The 27,186-nt window shown below is 47.7% G+C and overlaps 1 protein-coding gene and 1 long non-coding RNA gene across 4 annotated transcripts in view; one reads left to right on the plus strand and one right to left on the minus strand.

Moving 5' to 3' along the window:
- Positions 1 to 26,064, plus strand: part of LOC139358485 (uncharacterized) — a 142,466-nt gene extending 116,402 nt beyond the window's left edge. Inside the window, exon 3 of the long non-coding RNA XR_011613442.1 lies at positions 25,959 to 26,064. This is a non-coding gene — a long non-coding RNA (uncharacterized lncRNA). The remainder of the gene's footprint in view (positions 1 to 25,958) is intronic.
- On the minus strand, positions 536 to 15,982 carry LOC105496125 (solute carrier family 52 member 3). Of its 3 annotated transcripts, none has more exons than XM_024797404.2 (6): positions 9,180 to 9,461; positions 8,437 to 8,619; positions 5,725 to 6,342; positions 3,992 to 4,497; positions 2,177 to 2,300; positions 536 to 1,698 (listed from the first exon to the last, which is right to left on the minus strand). In XM_024797404.2, the coding sequence occupies exons 3-6, from the start codon at positions 6,289 to 6,291 to the stop codon at positions 1,486 to 1,488; spliced, it is 1,410 nt and encodes a 469-aa protein (XP_024653172.2). In that variant the 5' UTR covers positions 6,292 to 6,342; positions 8,437 to 8,619; positions 9,180 to 9,461; the 3' UTR covers positions 536 to 1,485. The 3 variants fall into 3 exon arrangements, with proteins under 3 accessions (XP_024653172.2, XP_011764545.2, XP_011764547.2); XM_011766243.2 differs by having other exon boundaries at positions 8,437 to 8,622; XM_011766245.2 differs by lacking the exons at positions 8,437 to 8,619; positions 9,180 to 9,461 and adding an exon at positions 15,960 to 15,982.
- Positions 26,065 to 27,186: the final 1,122 nt, after the last annotated feature.

Below are 27,186 nucleotides of genomic sequence, written 5' to 3' on the forward strand. Positions count from 1 at the left end.
ATCGACAGTTCGGTTCCAACACAGTGACCTGAGATCGCGCCACGGCACTCCAGCCTGGGTGACATCGCAAAGACTCCATCCCCCCCCAAAAAAAGCCCCAGAACCAGACATCCTCTAAGCACTTGATTCTGTTCATTTCTGAACTTAGCCTTGAGCTTAGAGCCAAGTGGAAACTAATTACACATTTTGGGAGTTCACATTAAACTTCTTCTTTTTAAAATTATTATTTTTGATACAGAGTCTTGCTGTCACCCAGGCTGGAGGGCAGTGGCACGATCTTGGCTCACTGCAACCTCCACCTCCGGGGTTCAAGCAATTCTCAGCCTCCTGAGTAGCTGGCACTACAGGCATGTGCCACCATGACCAGCAAATTTTTGTATTTTTAGTAGAGATGGGTTTTTGCCATGCTGGCCAGGCTGATCTTGAACTCCTGGCCTCAAGCGATCTGCCAGCCTTGGCCTCCCAAAGTGCTGGGATTACAGGCGTGAGCCACTGTGCCATGCCTGAATTTCTCCTTTGAAGGAAGATCTGAGTGTAAAAGCAGGGAATGTCTTTATTTAAAAAAATGAAAAACTAAAGCTAAAACAAAATAACAATCACCTCTGCCACCTCCATTTGAGAGAATACTTCCAGGGGGTCTGCGTGTCTGGTCCCCAGCCTGGTTGGGGATTTCACTTTCAGAGGCTCAGGGATGGGCCCTCCCCAGCCCCACCGGCAAATCACCCCCTCCTGCTTCCAGGAAGGTACTTACTCTCCAACAAGTGGGCTTTATGGGCCAGGAAGGATGACAGGAAGGGGTGTGTGGGGTACTCTGTCTCTCCACACTGGGAATCCGAAAGCCAAGATACCCAAGATTCTATCGCTAGCTGCTTGTCTTGTAGAAGCCCCTCTGTGAGACTGAGGGGCAAAGGAGAGAGGGCAGGGGCCTGTCTCAACCCTCTGGCTACTTCTAGGTTGTGCTGACCGCCACTCTTGTTACTATGATGGACTCTCAGGTCAGCAGGTGGCCCAGGAGGGCTTGCTTTATGCCCTCCTTTTGTCTTCTTCCTTTTGTCTCTGTGCCATGCCTGTGAGGTAGTTGGTACTTACTGTAATCCCCATTGCATGCATGAAGAAACAGGCACAGAGAAGCCAAGTGACTTTCCCAAGGTCACACAGCCTGAAGGGACAGCTCACCCTCCCAGCTGTTTCCCTTCTAACACCCTTGGGCCTGCCTCCAGCTAGATGCTGCAAATCAGTCCTCTCTTGAGAGTCAAAGCAAAGGAGATCCGAACTTGTAGTCACAGGTACTGTGACACAGAGTTGGGGATAGAGCTGCACCTTGCATTTCCAGGTCGCATCTTCCCCACAGTCCGTAGTGGGCACTTGTGTTCATGATTCAATTACTCAGGCTCTGCATCTCTGTTCCTGCCACTTGCTCTGTGACCTTGCCTCTCTGGATCCCAGTTCCGTCCGTTAGCGATGGGGGCGGGGTTGGTGGCATGCCTAGGCGGGACAGTGCAGATTACAGAAGTCAGCGGACGAAAAGAGCCGCAGCACGTTGACCAGAGGGAACATGAGCAGCGCTCCGAGCAGCGAGCCCAGCTGCACCGCCGCTCCGCACCACAAGAGGGCGCTGCGGCTGAGGTCGCGCAGGATCACGCCTAGCATCACCTTGACGTAGCTGAGGCAGCCGCTGAAAAGCACCCACGAGGCCACCTGCGGGGACGGGAGGGAAGAGATGCAGAGTGACAGGGCTTGCAGGGCGAGCGCCAGGACAAAGAACTCTCACAGGGCTCAGGGAAACCCATGGAATACTCTCTAGGTGCAAGGAGAGCTTTCTGGGAGTGATCCTGAGGGGCTGACGGGTCCCATGAGTTGACCGCCCGGGGGCAAAGGAGAACCCAATGGCTTTTCTGGGCTCATGTGCTCATGATCAAGTCAAGGGCCTTTGAGAGAAGGCCACTGCTGAGGTACACATGGTGGGAAGAGGCCTACCAGTCACCTCGATTCCCTAAGCCTCCACTCTCAAATGAGGAAGGGGCACCCCTCCCACCTGGCGCTTCCTGGGAGAGCCCCACAGACTCTGCTCCCGGGAAAGGGCTGCGCCCAGGCTCTCCCAGGCCGTGGCTAGGAGCTGAGGGGTACAGAGTTGAGGGGTACGGAGCGGGAGCAGCCCCACCGGCCGGATACTCACGATGAGGACTTCCCCACCCCAGTGGCCCTGCAAGAGGGGGCAGGGGCTCATCACCGCCATGGCCATGTTGTAGCCCCCAAAGCAGGTCCCAAGCACGGAGAGGAACCCCAGGAACAGCAGAGACCTAGAGGAGAGTAGGGGAGGTGAGTGGAGGCGGGAAGCCTGACCTCTGACTCCCCGCCCCCGCCGGGGTCCATGTGGATGGCCAGTGTCTCCAGAGTTAGTTTAGATGTGGACAATTCCAGGCTGCCTGGCCCAAGTGGGTCAGGGAGGTTCCTAAGCGGGCAGGGCTGGCCTGGGTCATCCCCAGCATTAACGGTAGGGCCTGGCACCCCAGCAAGAAAAACACAATGGAGTCTGGCACCGGATGGTCCTGGTTCAAATCCCAGTTCTACTGTTTAAGCTGAGACTAGTCTCTGAGCCTCCAAATGGGAGTTTTGCAAGTCTGCGTGACCTCCAGGAGCAGAGCATGCAGGGCCTGGCTCAGTTGTGGGCCCATCTAGTGTTTACCTGCTGCTATTTCCTCCTGCAACACACCCCCAGCCTCAGCCAGGAAGCTGGGCTGAAGTGAAGATGGCTGGATCCGGGCATTGGTACAGCAAACCCTGCTGTGCCTCCTCAGGGGACCCCTCCTCATCTGGCCTCAGCTACCTGCCTCTGCAATGTGGAGTTTGCTGATCTCCAGGGGCCCTGGCAGCTGGTTTGCTGCTGCTAGGAGCATCTCTCTACAGGTGGCCTTCCATGCAAACCTACATCTGACAACTGAAGACACTGTCCTTCCTCAGAAGTCCTTGTCCATTGGGGTCCCACTCTCCAGTATCCAGAACACCAAGACTGGTCCACGCCCTGGGTAAGAACAGATGGAGGTCTGCCTATACCCTCAAAGACTCTTTCTGCTCCAAGATTCTTGGATTCCATGACTCAAATTCTGTAATTCTAATATTTGGGGTTTCTTAGATTTGCAGGTCGGGGCCTTTGGTCCTGCTTCCCTCAAATCCTCCATCCTCTTTCCAGTTTCTAGGTCCCAAGGTAGAAAGTTAGCTTTCTGGCAAGCTTTTTGTCAAGATCTTCTGTCCTCACTGTCCTCCTTCTGGGCTGGGAGAGTGGGTATAAGCAGGCCAGTGAGGGCAGGCAGGCCAGCGTGGATGCGAGGCTGTAGGACCTACCTCAAATGTCAAGATCCCGAGGTGGTATTTCTCATACAGGAGTCTGAAGCCCCTGCCTCAGAACTGTTTGGGTTCCTTACTAAAAATTGAAATCCCAGGTCCCAGTCTAGGCTGGTTCAATCTGCATTTTATCAATTTGCCCAGCCATTCTTCTAGAACTGTGGCTCTAACGGAATCAGCTGGAGATCAGAGGCAGGAGGGCAGGGCTGAAATCCTGGGAATTAGACCAGGTCAAGCTCTTTCTCCAAGCCTCAGGGTTTCCCCATATAAATGGGAACTCCGGTGGCTCTCTGCTCCTCCTCATGGGCTTATGACAATGATGGTCAGCACTTAGGCTGGACCTGCCACGTGCCAGGCACTGCTCCAAGAGCTTTATAGAATCAGCTCATATAATGCTTCCAGCAGTCCTAGGAGGTGGAACTGTTACTACTCCCATTTTCCGATAAATATCCCTGAGGCACAGAGAACTGAAGTGACTTGTCTTATCACACACAACTGACAAGTGGCAGAGCTGGGATTTGGACCGGGGTGCTCCGAAAACCACGTGCTTAACCACTACATGTACAGCCCAGTGGGTGCGTTTGGAATTCTGGGTTCTGAAATGAAGTGTTCCCCCACTAGGATTCCCTAGGACCAGATGAGAGCACACCTGTTAGGCAGGAACATGGAGAGCAACGAGGCAAGAGGGTTGGCCACAATGCTGAGGGTGGCAGCCAGGTGGTAGGCAACTGGCCCGTAGGACAGGCAGGAGTAGGTCTGCACAGAGGGCAGCACGCCGTTGGTGAGCGCATTGACGAAGGCCACCAGGGTATAGATGAAGGCCAGGTGGGCCGGGCAGCAGGGGGCTGCTTTCTCCTCTAGATGCCCCTGGCCCTGGCTGCTGTCCACCGTGCCTGCAGGGCCCAAGTCGTTCTCTTCCCGTGGCCGGATGGAGTGGAGGGTGACCTGGTCATTGAGGAGGTCTTCCACGGAAGCCTCCCAGCACTTGGGTTGACGCTGGAGGACAAAGAACGCCACGAGGCAGCAGGCCATCATGACGGATAGCAGGAGGAAGAAGACCAGGGGTGAGAAGTGGGCGGGGAGGTAGCGGCTCTCCAGGTGGGACAGGGGCGCTTCCATTTTGGGGAGGGCGGACACCAAAGCTCTGGGAACTCCCTGCAAAGGACAAGACAGGTCAGTCAGATCCCTGGTCGGGGGAGGGGATCAGACTGCAGAACAACAATCATGACAGTGATAATACAGGATACAGATCACCTGTTATTATTAATAGATAATTAGTAAATAAACATAACTAATAAGGTGGCAATAATGACTGCTCATACTGACTGCCCACTGAGCACGGGCACCGGGCATGGATAAGCCCCTGTGCCTCCTAACAGGCCTGTGCAGGGGGGACCAGCATCTCCCATTTTAGAGGGACCTGAGGTATCGGGATGCTTTGTCCCTTACCTGAAGGTCACAGGGAGAATGTGGCAAAGCCAGACTCCACCTGGTGCTTTCTGACTTGGAAGCTACACCTTTTACCACTCTGCTACCCCACAGCAGTGGCAAGCACAAGCATGTTCAGAGGAGGGGCTAGCTGGAGACTGACTGAGCAGGGGAGCCACCCACCTAAGGGGAGAGACCCCACCTAAGGGGAGAGCCCCCCACCTAAGGGGAGAGCCTTCACCTAAAGGGAGAATCCCCCACCTAAGCAGAGAGCCACCACTTAAGGGAGAGCCTCCACCTAAAGAAGAACACTGCTCCAGCCACCATCTGGGAAACAGAGGCCCTCAGGACATGCCATCCCAAAATATGACTGTAGGAGGCCAGAATATGCCACGCCAAAATTGACCTATTGGCATATTGTTTACTTCTAGATGGTTATTTTGAAAAATTGCAGACTAAGGAGTAGCTCTGAAAAGTTACCATTTTGTAAGATAAATTTACAGCTAAAGGAAATTTTTATTAGTAAAGGTATCTTATCTGTACTAAGAAGAGGTATCTGAACCAGGAAGAGAAAGGTGGCGGCCTTTATCACCTGAGGAACTTTTATCTGCATAACAGTGTAATGTTTATTCACCGTAAGTTTCCTCCCTTCATCCTCCCATAAATTTTCTCCACCATCCTGCAGAAGCCCCAAGTCCCTATTCCCTTTTGTAGCTCAGGATGCTATATAAGCTGAAATCATCTGGCCCTGTTTTAAGTCTCATATTTGGGGGGGACTGCCATGTGTATGTCTGTAAGTAATTAAAATGGATTTCCTGCTGTTGATCTGCCTTATGTCAGTTTAATTCATAGACCGACCAAAGAACCTAGAAAGATGGAGGGGAGCAGATTTTTCCCTCCCCTACATTTGTGACCAAGCCAAGTGCTGAGATGGCTCCGGGTGATGCTGGGTACCTGTGTGATGTCAGTTTCCTGCGTGGGTACTGGGCTTGGTATGCTGTCTGATAGCTCAGTGACATTGACGCAGGTAGTGAGACCCGAGCCCTGGGCAAGAGCCACCAGGGCAGGCAAGAGGCCGCTGAGTCCTTCACCCACAAAGAAGGTGGTGAGGTAGTAGGTGGGCAGCCGGCTCATGAAGGGCAGGAAGGTCACCGAAGAGGTGCAGTCTACCAGGGCCAGGAAGAAGGTGAGGACCAAGAAGGCGATGCTGTGGTGGCCATCCAGCACCCAGGAGGTCGTATTCCAGAGGAAGGCAAAGATGATGCAGGTGACGGTTCCCACGCCCAGCAGGGTGAAGATGATGGGCACTTCAGAAAGGCAGCTGGGCCGGAAGCGATGGAGCAGGGTGACCAGGAGGGGCCCGACGTTGGCCAGCTGGATAACCACCGTGAGGTAGGAGGGCAGGTACCAGCTCTCAGGCAGCTCCATCACCAGCAAGGGCAGCTCTACCCAGAGCCCATTGATGGTCACCCAGGAGCCCATTCCGAAGACACAGACCAGCAGGTGCATCAGGAAGGCCATGGCGGTATCTGTCCTGGGCCAGAGGCTTCCCCAGATCAGCCTGCGGTGGGGCTGGCAGAGAAGAACACCAGGTGAGTAATTTCAACTTCACCACCTAGCAAGATGCTGGGACCTGGGGCCCAGGGTTTTCTCTTATTACTCCCCTTCTTGTGAACAAGCTGGCTTTTTTTTTTTTTTTCTTTGAGACGGAGTTTCGCTCTTTTAGCCCAGGCTGGAGTGCAATGGGATGATCTCGGCTCAGTGCAACCTCTGCCTCCTAGGCTCAAGTGATTCTCCTGCCTCAGTTTCCCAAATAGCTGGGATTACAGGCACATGCCACCACGCCAGCTAATTTTGTATTTTTAGTGGAAACAGGGTTTCACCATGTTGGCCAGGCTGGTCTCGAACTCCTGGCCTCAGGTGATCTGCCTGCCTCGGCCTCCCAAAGTGCTGGGATTACAGGTGTAAGCAACCACGCCTGGCCCAAGCTGGCTTTTTATTAGCAGAAAACAAGGGAAGGCTTTTCTAACTATGACTCGTGAAAGAAAAGTTCAATACAACACACAAAAGAAAACAAAGCAGCTTCTGCAAAACGTACCAACAGCAAGGTCAAAAGTTAAATGAAAACATAAGGAAAATATTTGCAACATAAATCACAGACAGAGGACTCATCTTCCTAATATATAAAGAGTTTTTAAAAATCAAGAACAAAGAGACCCAATATAGAAGAGGGCCAAGGATATGAACAATTCAGACAAAACAATAAGCTTTAAAGAAATGAAAATATTATCACCTTCATTCACAATAGGAAAACTACTCCAGGTGCCATTTCTCACCATGAGATTGTCCCAAAGCCTGACAAAATGACTCATGTACAAGGTTATTATAGATTGTGATCTTGTTGGTAATAACAAGTTGTAGGAAATTTTCTCCTGGGTGGCTACCAACAGAAAAATGGCTAATTAAAGGGACCTGTTGGAATACCACATACTTGTTTGAAGGAATAAGGAATAAGGAAAGCAGATCTTGCTGGATGATAAGGAAAGGTCTCTAGGCTATACTGATAATCTTGAAACAAAATCAAGGCAGGTAAATGGGACCAGGAAAAGGTGTACTGCCTTTTGGTCATACAAGAGGAGGAAAAATATGTTTTCTTTGCTTGTACTTGCACAAAGCAACCCTTGAAGGACACACAGGGACTGCAGGGATGTTGATGATGCCCCTGTATATCTTTTTTTTTTTTTTTTTGAGACAGATTCTCACTCTGTCACCAGGCTGGAGTGCAGTGGCGCAATCTCAGCTCACTGCAACCTCTGCCTCCTGGGTTCAAGTGATTCTCCTGCCTCAGCCTCCCAAGTAGGTGGGACTACAGGCGCCCGCCACCACGCCCGGCTAATTTTTTGTATTTTCAGTAGAGACAGGGTTTCTCTGTGTTAACCAGGATGGTCTCGATCTCCTGACCTTGTGATCCACCCACAGCCTCCCAAAGTGCTGGGATTATAGGTGTGAGCCACTGCACCCGGCCCCGCCTCAGTATATCTTTTAATAGAGTTTTGATTTGTGAACCATGTAAACATATTACCTGATGCAAATATATGGTTACCTGAAATGAGATTTCAATCTGGCTTTCTTTCCTCCTGAAATCATAGAACTCTCTAGGTGGCCTTTGGAGACCACTTCCTCTAGCACTCCAGAACCATTTTGCCATCTGTTTACCCCCTTGCCAGCTACCAGTGGCAGCCCACCTGTGCTGTTACTAACAACTTTCTTCTATCTACCCTTAGTCTGAGCAGTAATATGGGAGATGCCAGGAGTGAGGCTCTGGAGCCAGCTGTTTGAGTTTGACCCTGGCTCTGCTGCTTACAATCTGGGTAACCCTGGGCAAGTGACTTTGCCTCTCTCTGCCTCATCTCCTCATCTGCAAGTAGGGGATAGTGATAGTATGAACTCCGTGGCTTGTAATGAGATGTAAGGATGCTGGTGGGTTTATGTTGTTTCCAACAGTCCCAGCATACAGTAAGCACCACTAAGGGTTACTGATCATTATCGTGAAATGGCAGGTTTGGTGACATCGTTATTTTTGTCTAATTCACATGAGAATTAACACATGACTATGAAAATTTAAAAAGGGAAAAGATTCCCCCATTCGGTATCAACTGAACTCACCAGTGGTATATGCACCTTTTTGTAGAGACACGTCAACTGGGCCAATCTCCACGTTTTGTAGATGGGAGACGGGGTCCGAAGGGGCAGCGGGGCTTTCCTGGGATCTGGACTGGGTCGCCTGCAGCAAGTGGCCTGTCCAGGGTTCCTCAGTTCACGCCACAGTCTTTAACTCCATACTCCTTCCTTCTAGTACAAAGCAGGAGTGTCAGTTGTGGCCACGCCTCACCCAGGAAACTCCTGAATCCTGGTGGCTCCTCCCCATGGTTCCCACACACGGAATTCACTCACAGGGCTGGGACTTCCTTCCTCATACCTTCGCTGAGCGAACCCAATGCTCAGTTGCCTTTCTGGCCACCTCCTTTTCCTCTCTGGGAGGAGCCACTCCTGGGGTGTAACGCAGTCAGGTCTCCTAAGAGTCCAGCTCTGCCCCCTCCCTTCTGAGAGGACTCCGTCCTCTCCTTTAGGAAGCTGACTTGACTTACAGCACAGGTGAGGCCTGCTCTAGGCGTGCCAAGAGCACCCAAGGAGGGAGGGGAAACTCCCAGGCAGCAGTGGCACACCTTTGCCTTTGCTGTCCTCCCAGCCTGGAGCACCAGCCCCCTCTGCTGTCCGCATCCAAGCTTTCTACAAGATCCCGTCCTCCAGGAGACCTCTGGCTGCCTCGCCTTCTCAGGTGTCCTCACCAGGGCCCCATGACCCCTGCATTTCAGGTCGTTCTTGTGTGGGTGCATGCAGGCACATACCTTGAGACTGAAGCTTTTTGAGGGCAGGGGCTGCTTGGGAATCCGACGTTTTGAAGGTGGAAGGGTCTTTCTCAATGACTTAGCTTAGGATTTGTAAATTATTAACGCACTGGCCAAAGCCAGACAGCAGATACATTACTTTGGTTTGCCCAGTGTGTTTAACAGTTTGTTACTGTGATCAGCAATGGAGGGGATGGCAAGCAACCTTCAGCATTTCTGGCTTCTGAGGAATATTTTGGAAGAAGTGGCCACCCACTTTGGCCTCTTTCTCCATCCTAGACTCGGGCCATCTTGACGCTGTCTCCTGCAGTAGCATCTGGAACCAGTTGTCTGGGTTCAAATCCCAGCTTCAACCCTTACAAGCTGAGCCAAGTGACTTAATCTCCTGTGCTTCAGAGGATCCTGTCTTCTCTTGCAAAACAGTTAGGATGTCAGTACCAACATCAGAATTGTTGCTAGGAACATGCAAAGTGCTAAAACCGTGCCTGGCAAATAGTAAGGGCTCAGTGAACCATCATTATAAGATTACTGCTTCAACAAACATATCAGTTGCATTCAAAAACATGTAGTTAACGGCCAGGTAAGGTGGCTCACGTCTGTAATCCTGGCACTTTGGGAGGCTGAGGCAGTCGGATCCCTTGAGGTCAGGAGTTTGAGACCAGCCTGGCCAACATGAGAAAACCCCGTCTCTACTAAAAATACAAAAATTAGCCAGGCGTGGTGGTACACACCTGTAGTCCCAGCTACTCGGGAGGCTGAGGCAGGAGAATTGCTCCAACCTGGGAGGTGGAGGTTGCAGTGAACCGAGATCATGCCACTACACTCCAGCCTGGGCAACAGAGCGAGACTCCATCTTAACAAATAAAAAATAAAAAAAGAGACCCAGTTTTTGTTAGGCAAATGGCCATCCAACTAAAGGACTACATTTCCCAGACTTCCTTGTAGCTGCATACGGCCCTGTCATCAAGCCAATGAATTCATATGCGACTCTGAGTAGTCTCCTTAGCCCATTTCCTGTTTAGAAAAAAAAAGTGCAGCTCGTTGCCAGCGCTCATGTAATTTTATGTAAATATACTATTTGAGGTTGAAGCAAATCTGACTGATTATGACTGGTGTTTTTTGTTTGTTTGTTTTTTTGAGACAGAGTCTCCAGAGTCTCACTGTGTAGCCCAGGCTGGACTACAGTGGCTTGATCTCGGCTCACAGCAACCTCTGCTTCAGTCTCCTTAGTAGCTGGGATTACAGGCGTGCACCACCATGTCCAGCTAATTTTTTGTGTTTCTTAGTAGAGACGAGGTTTCTCCATGTTGCTCAGGCTGGTCTCGAACTCCTGGGCTCAAGTGATCCCCACGCCTTGGCCTCCCAGAGTGCTGGGATTGCAGGCTTGAGCCACCGCGCCCAACCCTAAATCTGACTGATTTTCAATGTCAAAATAAAATGTAAAAACTGTTTTTGGAGTTATTTCTAACCAGAAATAACATCAGACTCATCTATTTCAGAAAAACTGGATTCATCAAATAAATCTTTGGCCAGCAACTGTTTGAGAGCAATGTTAACATCACATGTAGGAATGCTAGGATTTGAGATTTTCAGCAATTGAGAATGACTATGTTTTGTAAATGGAAATACAACCACTAAAACCAGAATGCTATAAATGGAGTGATGTCTTTTGTTTCCAAAGTCAATATACTAGAGCGAGGCAAAAATAATAATAAAAGCGAGGTATTTTGTGGCACAGCTATCTTGTGGTAAATGCTGCAGTCACAAGTGGGTATTCCTTCTGGCAGATGGGGAAAGAGTTAACAATAAGGGAGTGGCCCTTCTGCTCTTCCTCCATTTGGCTGTCTGGAATCAGATGTGATGGCCAGAACTCCAGCAACGATTTTGTGCTATGAGGCATGCAGTGGAGGTTAGATGCATACTAAGCTCCTTTGGGATTTTGTGGCGGAGAGCACCCATACCAGTCCTGTTTTGCCTGTGTTGAACTGTTTTGTTTGTTTGTTTAATGTTATTGTTAAATTGTAAACAAACTTCTATGTTGTTTAAGTCACTCTTATTTTATATACAACAAAAACACTCAGAGGCTGGGTGCAGTGGCTCACGCCTATAATTCCAGCACTTTGATAGGTCGATGCTGGTGGATAACTTGAGGTCAGGAGTTCAAGACCAGCTTCCAACTGGTCAACATGGTAAAACCCTGACTCTATCAAAAATACAAAAAATTAGCCGGGTATGGCAGTGGGCGCCTGTAATCCCAGCTACTCAGGAGGCTGGAGCAGGAGAACTGGTTGAACTCGGGATGTGGAGGTTGCAGTGAGCAAAGAGCACACCAGTGCACTCTACCCTAGGCGACAAAGCAAGATTCTTGTCTCAAAAAACAAAAACAAACAAACAAAAACTACTCTGTACTAAGTGCACAGAGATACATGTTCCAGGATATATATTGACAGATTATAGTAACCAAAAACTAATGAATACATTTATCTCCTTTACCACCTACTTTCTGACTCTGAAACTTAGGTCCTGTCCCAACCAGGATTTGATAAAAAATCAAAATTTAACAAAAGTAGTTGTTTAGACACTTGGGGGCAAATGTCTTGCAGAGAAATGAAAAAAAAAAAAAAAAAAAAAAAAAGGAGAAGAGAGAAAGAGGGAGGAACAGAGGAACAAAGAGCCCTCCATAGAGAATTTGGTACCAAAAGTATAAATTGAGACCAAGAGTCATTTCATATATCGAGACTGGAGTCAAAACTGTAGTGACTATCTGTATTCTGAATATTTCCCGAAATAGCCTCAGACATTCCAGGAGAAATGAACAGAAGCACAGTCCGGCGGTACAGGCCTGACTCACCCTTCCAGGTCAAGACAGCAGACGAAGGTGCAAAATAAACGAAGATACAGCAAAAGCAATAAATGACATACCTAATAAAGAGGGCTAAGTCAGTAGTTAAGGGGAGTAGGTGAATTTGCAGATGATGGTGACCTTTGCCACCTGAAAAGCTATTAAACTAAGGAGAGTGTCCAGTTAAACATTTACAAACATCAGTAGCTTTCCCACGGAGGGCCGGATGGGGAGATGAGGGCAGACAGGGCAGTAGTCTGACTTTCTTCTATGTTCAACAAGTCCTAAGCACTGAAAACCTAAATCCCCGCTCCCCACAAAGACACATTCTCTGATTCCGACCCAGGTGCCGCCACCGCTGTGTCACTTGAGGGATGGGATTTGGCTCTGGGGGTCTGTTTCCTTGTCTGGAAACCAGGCACGGTGGGATTGGTCCCCACGTGACCCATCTGCACTATGGCCGTGGCCCACTCCCAAATTGTCTCCTTCCTCAAAAGCGAGGCGTGCTTTTGGACCTCAGGGAAACAGTGAGGAACAGTCATCAATGACAACGAAGCGAATGTCTTAGGCAGAGGGAACTACATGTGCAAAAAGGCCCCAGAGAAAAGGAGAGACTCAGAATGGCTGGTGTTCGGAATGTGTTGGGATACTTTTAAAAGATGCATGTCTGCATCTTCTGTTTTTGTTGTTGTTGTTTGTTTGTTTGTTTTACAGTGACCTTGCAGTTCTTGTTTATTCATTTAACCAATATTTCTTGGGCACCAACTGTGTGCTCAACCACAATCCCTGCTCTCAGGAAGGTGTGGGAAGTGGTCACGAAGCAGAATAAAAAGCAGAAACACAGAGCAAGTCAGATGGTGGCAAGGACTCCGGAGGAAAGCAAAGCTCCTGAATGAGGAATGTGCAGCTGTCAAGGAGAGGACATGAAGGGAGTGTGGGAGTGAGCTGTCTGTGGAAAGCACGGTCCAGGGGAGAAAACAGCAAGTGGAAAGTCCCTGGGGTGCAGCCATGCCTGCTCTGTCCCAGAAGTGGGTTTTGCTGTTCAAAGGATAGCTAGGAGGCCAGTGTGGCTGCAGCAGCGGGAGCGAGGTGGGAGGGGAGGAGACAGGGCAGGTTCCCTAGGGCCCTGTGGTGAGAGCTTGGGTGTTTTCCCTAGAGCAAAAAGCTCCATGAGTAGGCAGGGGAGACCAGCTCTAATCTAGTTATCGTGCTGGCTGTTGTGAGGAGAAACATGAAGCACCAGGGAGGAAGGAGGAGTAAACCTTCGGCGGGTTAGGAAGCTGTTACAAAGGGGCTAAAAATCACCATGACAACAGTGACAACCATAGCTGCTACTCATCAGCTGCTTATTGTGCCAGACCCTGTGCTAAGCTCGTTGCACACATTACCTATCAAATCTTGTTCCATAGTCCTGAGGCTGGCATTATGATTATCTCCATTTTACAGATGAGGAAACTGAAGTTTAGAAAGGGAAATAAATTTGCCGAGGGTCATACAGCTGGGAGTTGAACTTTACATCCAGGCATTTTTGACTGTGGACCCAGCCCTGAGAAAGGCCTCGGCGTGAAGGGGTTCTGAAGAGGCCATGGGGGCCAAGCTGAGCAGGATCTCTTTCCGCTCACAGACGGCCTCCCGAGACTTGGGCCGGGGAAAGAGAGAAATGGGGTACAGGCTCGGGAGAAGATGAGAGAGGCTCTGAGACATATCTGCTTCCCAAGGATCCAGGACCCCTCTGTGATCACCAGAGACCAGAAACCTAAGGCTTCACATGAGACAGTTAAGATGCCCCATAATGGGTGGGCAACGGATAGAGAAGCTAGAAGGATCAGTTCCAGGCAAAGGTTTCTCTTTTGCATTCTTGCATCAAAAGCTGTGAGCCCCCAGCCCAAGAGAGTGAAGGGAGTTGGGAGTGGGGTTCTGTCGAGGTCCAGTGCACCCTCATTGTGTGGGCTGGGCCATCTCCTCCAGGGAGCTCAGGCAGCTTCCAACCCACCCGCCGCCCCCCGCCCCCCTCCGCATTCTCCTGCCCTCTGCTTTCCTCCATCAAAGTATTACTGACACCAGCTCAGTTACGGGAGTTTATCTGTGTCTATCTGTTGAGTGCTGGTCTCTCCCACGGGAGTGTAATCTCCATGTGAGCGGGGACTTGTCCTCTCTCCCAGTGCCCAGGTGACCATCTGGCTTGCTAAGGGCTGGGCCACCTGAGCTCCTGGTACCATGGCTGGGTTCTTGTTCTGCAGGGATAATCTGCCAGCTGGTAGGCACCTAGCCCTGTGGGCCAGACTGGAGGAAACCTGCCTCAGCTATGCGGGTTGTGTTGGCCAGGGTGACCCCTGGGGCGGTGCCAGGTGGTAGCCCGACACTAGATACATCTCACTTCTGGGCAAGGGTCTGAGCTAATGCTTTCCTGGGCTCCAGGCTCCTGGAGAAGTTAGTGAGCCCTGCAGGCATCTACCTAGGGCCTGGCCCTAGCCTCACCCTCATGAGAGTGGGTAGGAATGGATTGGCTTTGAGCCCCTGAAGAAGGGAGGCTGAGAGGTCAAAACCACAAAACCCACAGGGAGAGATGGGAGATGAAGGGGTGAGAGAGAAGAGACTGAGACAAAGAGACAGAAAGAACCAAAAGCTAGAAGCAGAAATGGGGAGAAAGGACAACAGAGGCACAGAGACAAGGAAAAACGGGAAGCTGCAGCTGAGAGGGAGGCAAGGAGGTGCCAGGAGGCAGGAGGCAGCTGGAGCACTGGGAGCCTGGGCCCAGCTCAGCCACGCTCACTGCTCACAGCCACATGTAGCAGGAGGCCATCTCTACCTCTCGTTGCTAGGACCCCAGAGCTTCCCTGGAACTCATCCCAACTCAGTATCCCTATTGCGTAGGTGGGGAAACCAAGGCCCAGGGAGGAGTTAGTGCTTCCCCGAACCCTGTCCCAACCCTGACCTCAGGCTGTGGCAGACATCCAGGCCTGTGCTGACCAGCTGTGCAACCTCAGGTCAGCTGCTCACCCTCTCTAGGCCTTGGTTTCTCCATCTGTGAAAGGGTCTGGGAATGTCCAGCCTTTCTGGGCTCAGTGGACCAGGAAAAAGGAAACGAGATAACAGGCACTCAGGCTGGCAGCAGAAGCAGACTGTGAGTTCTCTTCCCCTTCTTCTCCCTCCCAAAGCCAGGAAGGGCTTCAGGCCTCCCACGGGCTGACCTTGGTGGAGCAGCCTCCCCCAGGCCAGTTCTCCTCCCCTCCATGTCCATTCCAACTCCCAGCCTCCTTCCCAGGCTCCTGCGGCTTCAGCTGGTCAAGTCGTTGGGAGATAGCATGGAGATGCACCTAGGTAAAGTCAGTGGGGGCCCAGCCTCTTTTTTTTTTTTAGACCGGATCTCTCTCTGTCACCCAGGCTGAAGTGCTGTGGCATAATCTGAGCTCACTCTGCAAACTCAACCTCCCTGGCTCATGCGATTCTCCCACCTCAGCCTCTGAGTAGTTGGGACTATTAACCCATGCCACCATGTCTGACCCGGATAATTTTTGTATTTTTTGTTCAGATGGAGTTTCACCATGTTGCCCAGGCTGGTCTTGAACTCCTGAGCTCAAGCGATTCACCTGCCTCGGCCTCCCGAAATGCTGGGATTACAGGCGTGAGCCGTGGCACCCAGCATGGGTCCAGCCTTTTGGTCTGAAGGCACCAGGGGTCTGGAATTCACCTGAATGGCTCAGCCTGTCCCAACTCCAAATGCCAGCTGAGGAGGAAACCTTTCTTCACTCCTATCTCTTTGGACTCTCCCGACATGGCAGCCTGAAACTAGGGGAAAGGCCACCAGACACCTGCTGGCTCCAGACAAGTGCCCCTGCCACATCCTGGTCAGCGTCCCATGCTCCCAGCTAGCAGCCGGCCTTGGTAGCTGCAGCGGCACCCTCACAGGCCTGAGCCGCCCCGCTCTGCCCACTTACCTGCTGGTCCAGTTCTCCACTCACTCTGCATGGGAGGGGCCAGAGGCAGCTCGTTTTGTATAAAGCTGTCCCCGCCCAGAGCTCGGGGAAAGGCAGGCGGAGGGTGGGTGTGGCTCCCAGCAAGACCAAGAGCCTACTGTGTGTCTGTAATCTGCCCTGCAGCCCAGCTAGGAGGAGGCTCCTGATGGTAGAACTGTACATTAAAGGGCTTGCTTTATTCAGTGCTCTCTGCCATCCAGATTTCATGAGGGTTGATCCCCAGTTGACAAAAGCTATGTGCAAACAGTTGGTTCTGGCACCACCAGGAGATCTCTGTAATTTCTTTCACACAGGAAGAGAGTTCCCTGGAGCAAAAACGGTTCAAATACTGGCGCTTCAGTAAGTCATGTGGAAAGCAGGGACAATAATAGTGCCCTCTTCATAGGACAGAAATACTAACTGCTAGTGTAGACTGAGCTGACCCAGTGTCAGGCATGTTCTTGGGGCTTGATATGAATTAATGCATTTAATCTTCATGGCCTTTTGGAGAGATGCTATTACTATCCCTATTTTCCAGATGAAGAAACAGGCCCAGAGAAGTCGAGAGCCTTGTGTAGGTCATACACCTTGTATATGGCAGAACTGGTCTCTGATGCTCATTGAGCTACCCTGACAAATACTGCAACCACCTGGGGGGGTTCTTCCTGCCCACTGCATAAAGAAAGACCATGGCATTGTAGCAGAGAAAGAGTTTAATAGACACGAGGCTGGCCATGCCACATGGGAGATGAGTTTGTACTCAAATCATCTTCAAAGCTTGTAGGTGAGGGGTTTTTCAAAGGCAGTGTGGGGGAAGAGTTGGGGGTGGCCAGGTAACAGGTGCTTGCTGCTGATTGGTTGGGGTGGAGATGAAATCACAGGGGGTTGAAGCTGTCCTCCTGCAGGCTGAATTGCTTCTAGGTGGGACCACAGGAGCGGGGTTGGTGGTCTGGGTAGAGCCATCAGGTTTAGGTGGAGCCATGGGGTGTCAGAGCTGCAAAAAACCTGAAAAGATGGCCGGGCGTGGTGGCTCATGCCTGTAATCCCAGCACTTTGGAGGCCGAGGCGGGTGGATTACCTGAGGTCAGGAATTCAAGACCAGCCTGGCCAACATGGTGAAACCCCATCTCTACTAAAAATACAAAAATTAGACAGGCGTGATGGTGGACACTTGTAATCCCAGCTACTTGAGAGGCTGAGGCAGGGGAATTGCTTGAGCCCAGGAAGTGGAGGTTGCAGTGAGCCGAGATTGCACCATTGCACTCCAGCCTGGACAACAGAGCAAGACTCCGTCTCAAAAAAACAAAACAACAAAACAAAAAACAAAACAAAACAAAACAAACACCAACTGGAAAGATATCTCAAACGACCAACCTACAATAGTGGTGTTATTTGCAGGAGTAATTGGGGAAGTTGCATATCTTATGACCTCCAGAATAATGACTGGCAATCGTTTATGTCTACACCTTAGGAGGACCCAGGCTCCTCTTCTTCCCCCAGCCTGCTTGCCTCTCATTAACTTTACAAAAGTGGTTGCTCACAGTACTACGGCCTGTAAGTGCAGGGCCAGGATTTGAACGCAGACTCAAACTGGTGCCTCCATGGGTATACAACATATTGCACAGATTCTGACACCTAGTAAATGCTCAGTGCATGTTGACTTCTACAAATAATTCTGGCCTGCCTGTTGTGTTATTTTCCAAGACATTCATTTACTTAACAAGCAATCAATCACTCTCCAGGCTAATGCTTGGGGTGAGAGGTGAGCAGGCACTAGGGAAGGGGCCAGATTCCTTGCTTAGCAGGCAGGTGTTCAGGAAGTGTTGCCACTGTTGGCGCTCAGGACATACATATCCCCAAAATATGACTGTGGGAAACCAGAATGTGCCATCTCCAAATACACTTCTTTGACATACTTTGAGCTGGTTATTCAGAGAAACTGCAGACATAGGAGTAGCTCTGGAAAGCTATTCTTTGGTAAAGTAAATTTACATCTATCAAGGAAATCTACATTCCTGTATCGGGAAAAGGGCTTACTCCAGAAGAATTACCCTAGAGCCCTAGAGACTTTTTTTGCCCAGGCTGGAGTGCAATGTTGCGATCTCAGCTCACTGCAGCCTGCCTCCGCCTCCTGGGTTCAAGTGATCCGCCTGCCACAGCCTCCCAAGTAGCTGGGATTATAGGCGCACGCCACCATGCCCAGCTAATTTTGTATTTGTAGTAGAGACAAGGTTTCACCATGTTGACTAGGCTGGTCCCAAACTCCTGACCTCAGATGATCTGCCTGCCTCTACCTCCCAAAATACTGGCATTACAGGCTTGAGCCACTGCACCCGACCACCCAGAGACTTTTATCTGCATAGCAATATAACCATTATTTACCATACAATAATTCTTCCCCTCACCTTCCCATAACTGTGTCTCCACCAACCCCCAGAAGCCCTAAGATCCTATTCCTTAAACTTCAATCATCTGACCCTTCTTTCAGTCTCATATTTTGTGGGATTTCCACACACAGATATGAATTAAATATGGTTTCTCTCCTATTAGTCAGTTTCATGTCAATTTAATTCATAGCCCAGCCAAAGAACCATGAAAGGTGGAGGGAAGCCATGTTTCCCTTCTCTATAGTACCAAATACTTTGGGTCTGTTAAAAAAAAAAAAAAATTGCAGGACTCTCTAAATTTATGATGCCAAAGGAGAAGTTAAGCCCTGCAGAGTGAGTTATGTGGCTTGCAGGATGGCCACTTTCTTCTTCTTCTTCTTTCTTTTTTTTTTTTTTTTTTTGAGACGGAGTCTCACTCTTGCCCAGGCTGGAGTGCAGCGGCCAGGCTGGTCTCAAACTCCTGACCTCAGGTGATCTGCCCGCCTTGGTCTCCCAAAGTGCTGGGATTACAGGCATAAGCCACTGTACCTAGCCACAATTTCATACTTATCTCTGCCAAATACTATGAGATGTCAAAATTTGGCATAGAGGGTACAAAACTATAATTCAATCCAAACAGAATAATCTTTGCTTGTATAATTTTTAAATAATGAAACATCAATATTGGTTTAATAAAGATAACTGTATCTTGAACTATTTCGTTAAATACCCTAACTTCTAATCTTATGGCCTTAGGAAGTCTATCTAGTCCACAGACATGAAGGAAGTTTCTTTAGGGAAAGGACTGTTATCATCTTTGATATTAAAGAAAAGAGAATTTATATAAAAAATAATCTTAGGCCGGGCGCGGTGGCTCACGCCTGTAATCCCAGCACTTTGGGAGGCCCAGGCGGGCGGATCACAAGGTCAGGAGATCGAGACCACGGTGAAACCCCGTCTCTACTAAAAATACAAAAAATTAGCCGGGCGCGGTTGTGGGCGCCTGTAGTCCCAGCTACTCGGGAGGCTGAGACAGGAGAATGGCGTGAACCCGGGAGGCGGAGCTTGCAGTGAGCCGAGATCGCGCCACTGCACTCCAGCCTGGGCGACAGAGCGAGACTCCGTCTCAAAAAAAAAAAATAAATAAAAAATAAAAAAAAATAAAATAAAAAATAAAAAATAATCTTATATGGTAAATTCTTGTTCTAAAGTAAATTAACTGGTTGTTTAAAAAGAGGGATGTTTATAACAAGTCAGAAAGTTGAGGCATGTGAGAGACTGTGTAAATTGTAAAAATTTTATAAAAGGGAATTTATGCAAGAAATGTTGTACAATTTAAAAGTGATTAGGGGGCCGGGCATGGTGGCTCACGCCTGTAATCCCAGCACTTTGGGAGGCCAAGGTGGGTGGATCACCTGAGGTCAGGAGTTTGAGACCAGCCTGGCCAACATGGTGAAACCTCATCTCTACTGAAAATACAAAAAATTAGCTGGGCATGGTGGCGGGTGCCTGTAATCCCAGCTACTCGGGAGGCTGAAGCAGAATAGCTTGAACCCAGAGATGGAGGTTGCAGTAAGCTGAGATTGCACCATTGCACTCCAGCCTGGGCAACAAGAGCTACATTCCATCTAAGAAAAAAAAAAAAACGTGACTGGGCCTCCTGAATGCTTTATAAAATGCCACTATAACTCTTAGCTGTACAACTTGCCTGCTTTGTAGCTAGGTAGGACCTAGGACACATGGAGTTAAATGCTGGAATAAGTCAGACCTTATCTGCACTTCTGTCTATGTCCTAGGCTCTACATCTAGTACATAATTACAATCTCAAACTTACTGACAAAAGTAAAAGTTGCTAAAAGTTAACAGTGTAACATGTATTGTTCCATAGAAAGAATCTAAGATAAGACTGTAAAGCTGAGCCTAGCCATGGAATTGTACCGTTAAATACCTGTGAGTTTCCTCTTGAGGTTACAAGATAACTTGGGGTTCCTGGCCTCTCAGAAAGGGGCATTCTTTACTTACCACAGATCAGAAGCCCTGTACAGGGACTGTGTACACAAAAGATGAGGCCAGTTTCCAAGGGCTTTCTTAGCTTAGTAAGTCAAGTTCGATTCCTTAAAAGAAAGCATACCATTCCAGTCAAGGCCTTGGTAAAAATAACCAGTTTTTTCAATTGTGTCCTGTTACAAAAGAAAATAGATTCTTATTACACTTGTGCAAATAACTTAAGAATACTCACAGATAGTTTCCAAATTCTGGAGAAAATCAGGGAGACAGAAACAAGTATGCTACAAATTTTGTTCATGGGAGTATACTAAATTGTTAAAAGCTGTTAATAGCTCACAATGAAAGTTTCGAGGCCGGGTGCGGTGGCTCATGCCTGTAATCCCAGCACTTTGGAAGGCCGAGGCGGGTGGATCACCTGAGGTTGGGAGTTCGAGACCAGCCTGACCAATATGGAGAAACCCCGTCTCTACTAAAAATGCAAAATTAGCTGGGTGTGGTGGCGGCACACGCCTGTAATCCCAGCTACTAGGGAGGCTGAGGCAGGAGAATCGCTTGAACCCAGGAGGAGGAGGTTGTGGTAAGCCAAGACCGCACCATTGAACTCCAGCCTGGGCAACTAGAGTGAAACTCCGTCTAAAAATAAAATAAAATACAATAAATAAAGAAAAGTTTATTTGACTTTGAAAAGCAAAACAAAGTATTAGCAATATTTTAAGCAAAATATCAAAAAGATCACTCCAGTCTCCTATTAGTTCAGTTCATGCAGTTAATTCCTGTCCTGCTTGATATTAATGAACTCTTCAAGAGTCCTAACTGTTTTTCCTGTATTCTGATGTCACAGTCTCCAAAGTTATCAGAAACCTGCATTCAAGAGCACCTGTTACAGCTTTATAGCTGACTATAAGACCCTTCTACAGAGGACCAAAACAAGGCAACAATTGTTTATGGATGACCAAAAGTTTTAGGGTAGCCATAGTTAAAGACACAATTGACAAAGAAATCTGTTACCTCTGTGGCACATAAAAATTTTAACATAACAATTATAATTACTACTGATAATGCACACTAAGACATATCAGAATTATAGGAGTCTCCCATAACTTTGGAACACATACCAATAACATAGTTATACAAACATAACCCAAAGAAAGCCAAACATCATTTTATATTTGACAATGCTTCCTGTGTGACTTTATACCAAATAAGCCAAATTTTACATTTATATTAGTGTGTTATTAATGTTAAACTCAATTTTAATGTTTTGATCATAAGGTCAGATTTTTATGGACCCTTTTATTTTTTGAGACTGAGTCTCGCTTTGTCACCCAGGCTGGAGTGCAGTGGAGCAATCTCGGCTCACTGCACCCTCCGCCTACTGGGTTCAGGCTATTCTCCTGCCTCAGCCTCCTGAGTGACTGAGACTACAGGTGTGCATGACCACATTTGGCTAATTTTTTGTATTTTTAGTAGAGACGGGGTTTCATCTTGTTAGCCAAGATGGTCTTGATCTCCTGACCTCGTGATCCACCCGCCTCGGCCTCCCAAAGTGCTGGGATTACAGGCGTGAGCCACTGTGGCTGGTCTATAGACCCTTTTTAACCCTTTATAATTTTTGTTAAAGAGCAGGTTAGTGCTTTAAGAAAAACCCATTGTGCTTTTATTTTAATACTCAATTTACAGAAAAACTGGATGATACACCTTTAACTTTAGCCAATATGTTTACACACAGAATTTCCTTTACAATTAACCTTCCAAAAGTTGCTTAAACCTTCATTTTTATTTTATTCAACTTAAAACAATTATTCAACCTTTTAATCTAGGTAAAAATCCACATTCTCATGCCTCCTTATAATATTTTTACTAAAAGTATATGTAAACTGTTTTTACAATAGTCTTAAATACATGTTACACTGTTAACTTTTTTTTTTAAGGCCTGTGTAACAAATAATTATTCTTGGCTGGATGTGGTGGCTCATGCCTGTAGTCCCAGCACTTTGGGAAGCCAAGGCAGGTAGATCACCTGAGGTCAGGAGTTTGAGACAAGCCTGGCCAACATGGCAAAACCCTGTCTCTACAAAAATAAAAAAATTAGCCGGGTGTGGTGGTGGGTGCTTGCAATCCCAGCTACTCAGGAGGCTGAGGCAGGAGAATCGCTTGAACCCGGGAGGCGGAGGTTGCGGTGAGCTGAGATCGTGCCACTGCACTCCATCCTGGGTGATAAGAGCGAGACTCTGTCTTGGGAAAAAAAAAAAGGGAAACTGGAGAGAGAAAATTACGTTTCAAAAATTATAGCACACCTGTTGTTAAATTCTAGTGGTGCCTAATATTTTTCAATTTTTATTATTTTAAATTAAATTCTATTTTTTCTGACTACGAGTTTCCAAAATAAGCTTTGCTTTCTTAAAGCCCTATGAATTGAAAACTAGACGTTTCAGCAGGCACTGCCTCTAAGCCCCCCAACCATCACAGGAGGAAACCTCTTCACTGCTGGCACTGACAACTAATAACTGAGAGTGCCTGGAATCCTTCACCCCCACATCTAGTGAGTCCACAGAACCCAGGGTAATTGGGACAGCATCTCTTACAAGAATCAACTTCTGGGCCGGGTGCAGTGGCTCACGTCTGTAATCCCAACACTTTGGGAGGCCGAGGCAAACAGATCACTTGAGGTCAGGAGTTCGAGACCAGCCTGGCCAACTTGGTGAAACCCTATCTCTACCAAAAATATAAAAAAGTTAGCTGGGCACGGTGGTACATGCCTGTAATCCCAGCTACTAGGGAGGCTGAGGCAGGATAATCACTTGAACCCAGGAGGCGGAGGTTGTGGTGAGCCGAGATTGTGCTATTGCACTCCAGCCTGGAGACAGAGCGAGACTCCATCTTAAAAAACAAAACAAAACAAAAAACCAGGAATCAATTTCTGGATACATCACACTCGAGTCAAAACCTAGAAAGCTGAGGAAGCAACCCCTGATAGCCCAAAGGAATATCCTAAATATGAATGTAAAGAAATAGGAAACCTTAAGCTCATAAAAAGTAAGTAACTGAGTGAGAACTACTTATCTTACTCAGTCTCACCCCTACCTCACCAAATACTTTTAGATGTTCCTACCTCTCCTTTTAAGACAAATATTAAACCTTTTTAATGGAAAGTATTTATTACACCACCGTTGTGGGAATTGTTTTACTCACTCTACTATTTGCCGTAGGACTATGTACTGTAGCACCCTCAGGGTGGAATATCAGACAGAGAATCTCAATTACTGTACCATTTTGCTTAATTATTATCCTCATAGCAGGAATAATGGTTACTAACAGAAAATAACACATGGGCCTTTCCAAACATGTGCCTCTGCCTGTCATTGGGTGAGGAATGTTGTTTCTATACCAACCAATTAGGCCTAGTAAGAGACGCTGCTGAAATACTTAAGGAAAGGGCTAAAAAGCTAAGGGAATACCAAAACAACCAAATAGATTCTTGGTTTGGGAACAAAATCATAGCATGGGTCATCCCATTCCTGGGACCTCTCCTAATAATATGCCTAGGACTAATGTTCTTACCCTGCCTAATTAACTTTTTTCAAAGATTTTTAACTGACAGGATCATGGCCATTTAACCCAAAAACATCCACAAATAGCGTTACTACTACAGTTAATCCAAGACCAGAAAACGCTCCGTCCCCTCATCAGCAGGAAGTAGCCAGAAAGAACACTCTGCCTCTCATCCTTTTTATAACTATAAGGTCTGGATTGACAGAGCAGGAGTATCACCATCTTGGACAAGCACCACTCTTCTAAAGTTCCCCTTGATCAAAAACCACCTAAATCCAAAGGGCATCAGCCTAATGGCTAAGGTCAGCATGACCATAAACTACAAATGACGTCTCTGACCAGAAACATTCCAACCATAAGTTAAAGCCCTCCCCAACCAGAGACATGCCAGCCCGGAGATAACCTCCCCTCCAGCTGGAGAGATGTCAGCCTCAAGACAACACCCTTCCAAACAGAGACATTCCAACCCTCAATAGAGTTCTCCCCTACACAGGAACATTCCAAGCCTGTGATAAGCTCTCTCACCCTGAAACCAATAAACACCCTTAGTATGTAAGAAAGAGCACTCCTGACTTAAATTGGATAGAGGCCCCGCTCAGGTTTATTCTCTAAAATAAACCTGTCTTTGACTGTTGGGCCTCTTTTCATGTTTCTTTCCTCTTTCTTGAACTCTTACAACACCTTTGTTAGAAGCAAATTTTTGGTGCTGCAAAATAAATAGCACTCGAACATAAATTTAATTTTCTCAGCAAGGCAATTTTACTTCTATAGAAGGGTGTGACTCGTGGATGGAGCAATGTTGAGAGCACACCTGAACAAGGGAGGGGAAGGGGTTTTTATTCCTGACGCAGGTAGTCCCTACTGCTGTGTCGTGCCCCTATTGACTAGGGTTGGACAGCACTCTAAGCTAATTCTGACTGGCTGTTTTAAAGAGAGCAGGGTATGAGTTGGAGTGGTGGAGTGAGTAGTTTGGCGGGAAGGACAGTTAGGAACAGGTGACTAAAGGTGACTCAGGTCAGTGCAGGTGATCAGGGGTAACTCAGAAAAGAGCAGGTGATTGGGGAATAGGTGTGAACTACCGATGTGAACTACCACTACTGGTGGAAAAGGTTGTTTACTGAAACTAGGGGCAAGGAGGCAAAGAGAACAAGGAAGTTTAACTTTAAAATGGAGAACAAAGAACAGGGGACCTGAACATACTGATACATTGGTTCCTTGGAGAGGATCTGAGAACTCATTGTACTTAACAATTTACAGGCTAAAACATTTGAAGAGGAATTTATTATGTCCTACAATTTCTCCCTTTCAATTTTCATAGTACTTCCTCTTCAAACTTTTTTAACATGTCTTGGCTTTGCTGCTCGACTTAATCCTTTAAAAGAAAAAGTTTATCTGAATAAAGTGGAGGTGAGTTAAGGAAGATTTTAGTAAGTGCTGCTTTTATAATCTTTGCACTAGCCCACAGATGCATGGTATGACGCAACACCTAACAAGAATGAGCACACCTATTACGGCTGCAAGAGAAGTAAGAATTGAGGCTATGATTTCTTTCCAATTACTGAACCACCTTTCTAGCCACCCTGAGAAAGGATTAGCAACTCCAGAGTTTTAGCTAGTTCATTGGATAGAGCGGTAAGTCTTTGTAAGGCCCTTGTTATGTTCCCAGAGGGGCAGTGCTGTTTGGGATAAGGTACAACACTGAGTTTTAATCATAACACAAACACCACCTTTTTCTGCTAATATCATATCTAGGGTCATTCTGTTTTCCCAGGCCATCTGGCTAGTGGGACCCAATTGTTCTGCTATTCCTTTGACAGCATCCCTGGTGTAATTAATAAACTGCTGCTGATTATAATAGATGTAATTTATCCAATCTACATTTTTATTAATCATCACCCACGAAAATATTGACTTAAATCCTGCAGCTATTTGATCTCGGGCTTTAAATTCATCTGGTACTCCTCGTGGAACTCCAGTAGCATTTATATAAACATGGGGGTCAAAGGACCCATGTAAAGCACTTCTTTTACAATTTTCTTTTTTATCGTGTTGACAGAATGCTAGGGTGAAAGGGATGACAACTGGACTAGGGCACGAGTGCTGCTCTAATTACTTGGCAGAGTATCCAGCAATGGTCTCCTGCAATACCACCACACATCTGCTCCGGGATGAACAAGGGCAGATTGATTGGTAAGCTCTTGAAAAAGCTTGGTTTCACTGCACTCTGTTAAGTCTCCAAGAAATGCTAACTTTTCCCCCCTGCCGGGAAGGCACAGGTGAAGTTAACATCAGGGGCTGGAAGCCAGACGGCCCTCCGGCTGACCCACAGGGCTCTTGACTTCAGGAAACAGCGGTGAAAGGGAACAGCAGTGAAAGAGTTTTGCATGACTCATTGCCCCAGGCTGTGGGGTTCTGGAAGAGAGCTACCACATAGCTCATGCCCTGTCCATGAGAGGACCACCCAAGAGGAAAGGGGACAATGTGGGTCTCTGGCCTGCCTGTCGCACAAGCAGTCACTTTTGTTTAGCATGCGAACAGAATATTTAATCCATTTCAGTCAAGTATTTACGGCCTGGTACTCTGTTTCAATTGCTGTAGTTTGTTTTAAATCTATAACTTCTACAACAGCTACTTTGGTTTTATCATTGGGTACATAACAAAAGAAGGTCTGGTTAGCAGAGAACTTAGGAGAGGGAGAACGGGTTGCAGAAGGTGAGGAGGCAATGAAGCACATTTCAAAGGATCCTGTGGTGTCCTTCCCTGAGACTTCTGCTCCTATACCATAGAAACGGTGCTCTAGGGAGCAGAGGTGGTAATCTGTACTGGAAACATTGGTTCATCTGACAATGAGGCGGTCCATCCTTGCTCCTTGGTAGTCCATAAGACATTAGACCAGCTGTGGCATAAAAGTTCTGTTCTTGGAGGGCAAGATTCCCAGTTCATACTGGGATCATCATCAAAATCTTCCCAGACTAATTGATCTCGTTTAACAGATTTTCAGTCTGAGGAGAGCCAGGAAGGACAAAGATACTTTTCTGAAGTGGAAAGTTGCCTCTGATTTGGCAAATCTCCACAGACCATCGCAAGGCAAGCATCAAAACTAATAGTTTGGGGCAAACTTGACCTAGTTACATTAATAACGAGAGGACTAGCAATAGAAGGGGAAAAGAAAGAGATGCAATATAAGAGAATCAAACCCATTTAGCTTTAGCTTGGTTGGAGTTGGCCCTGGAATAGCTGTCCATGATTCTGGAGGGGGTGGTGCTCTTTTGACCCAGGTGTGA

The sequence above is a fragment of the Macaca nemestrina genome, chromosome 15 (genome assembly GCF_043159975.1).
Source record: "Macaca nemestrina isolate mMacNem1 chromosome 15, mMacNem.hap1, whole genome shotgun sequence".
Taxonomy (NCBI): domain Eukaryota; kingdom Metazoa; phylum Chordata; class Mammalia; order Primates; family Cercopithecidae; genus Macaca; species Macaca nemestrina.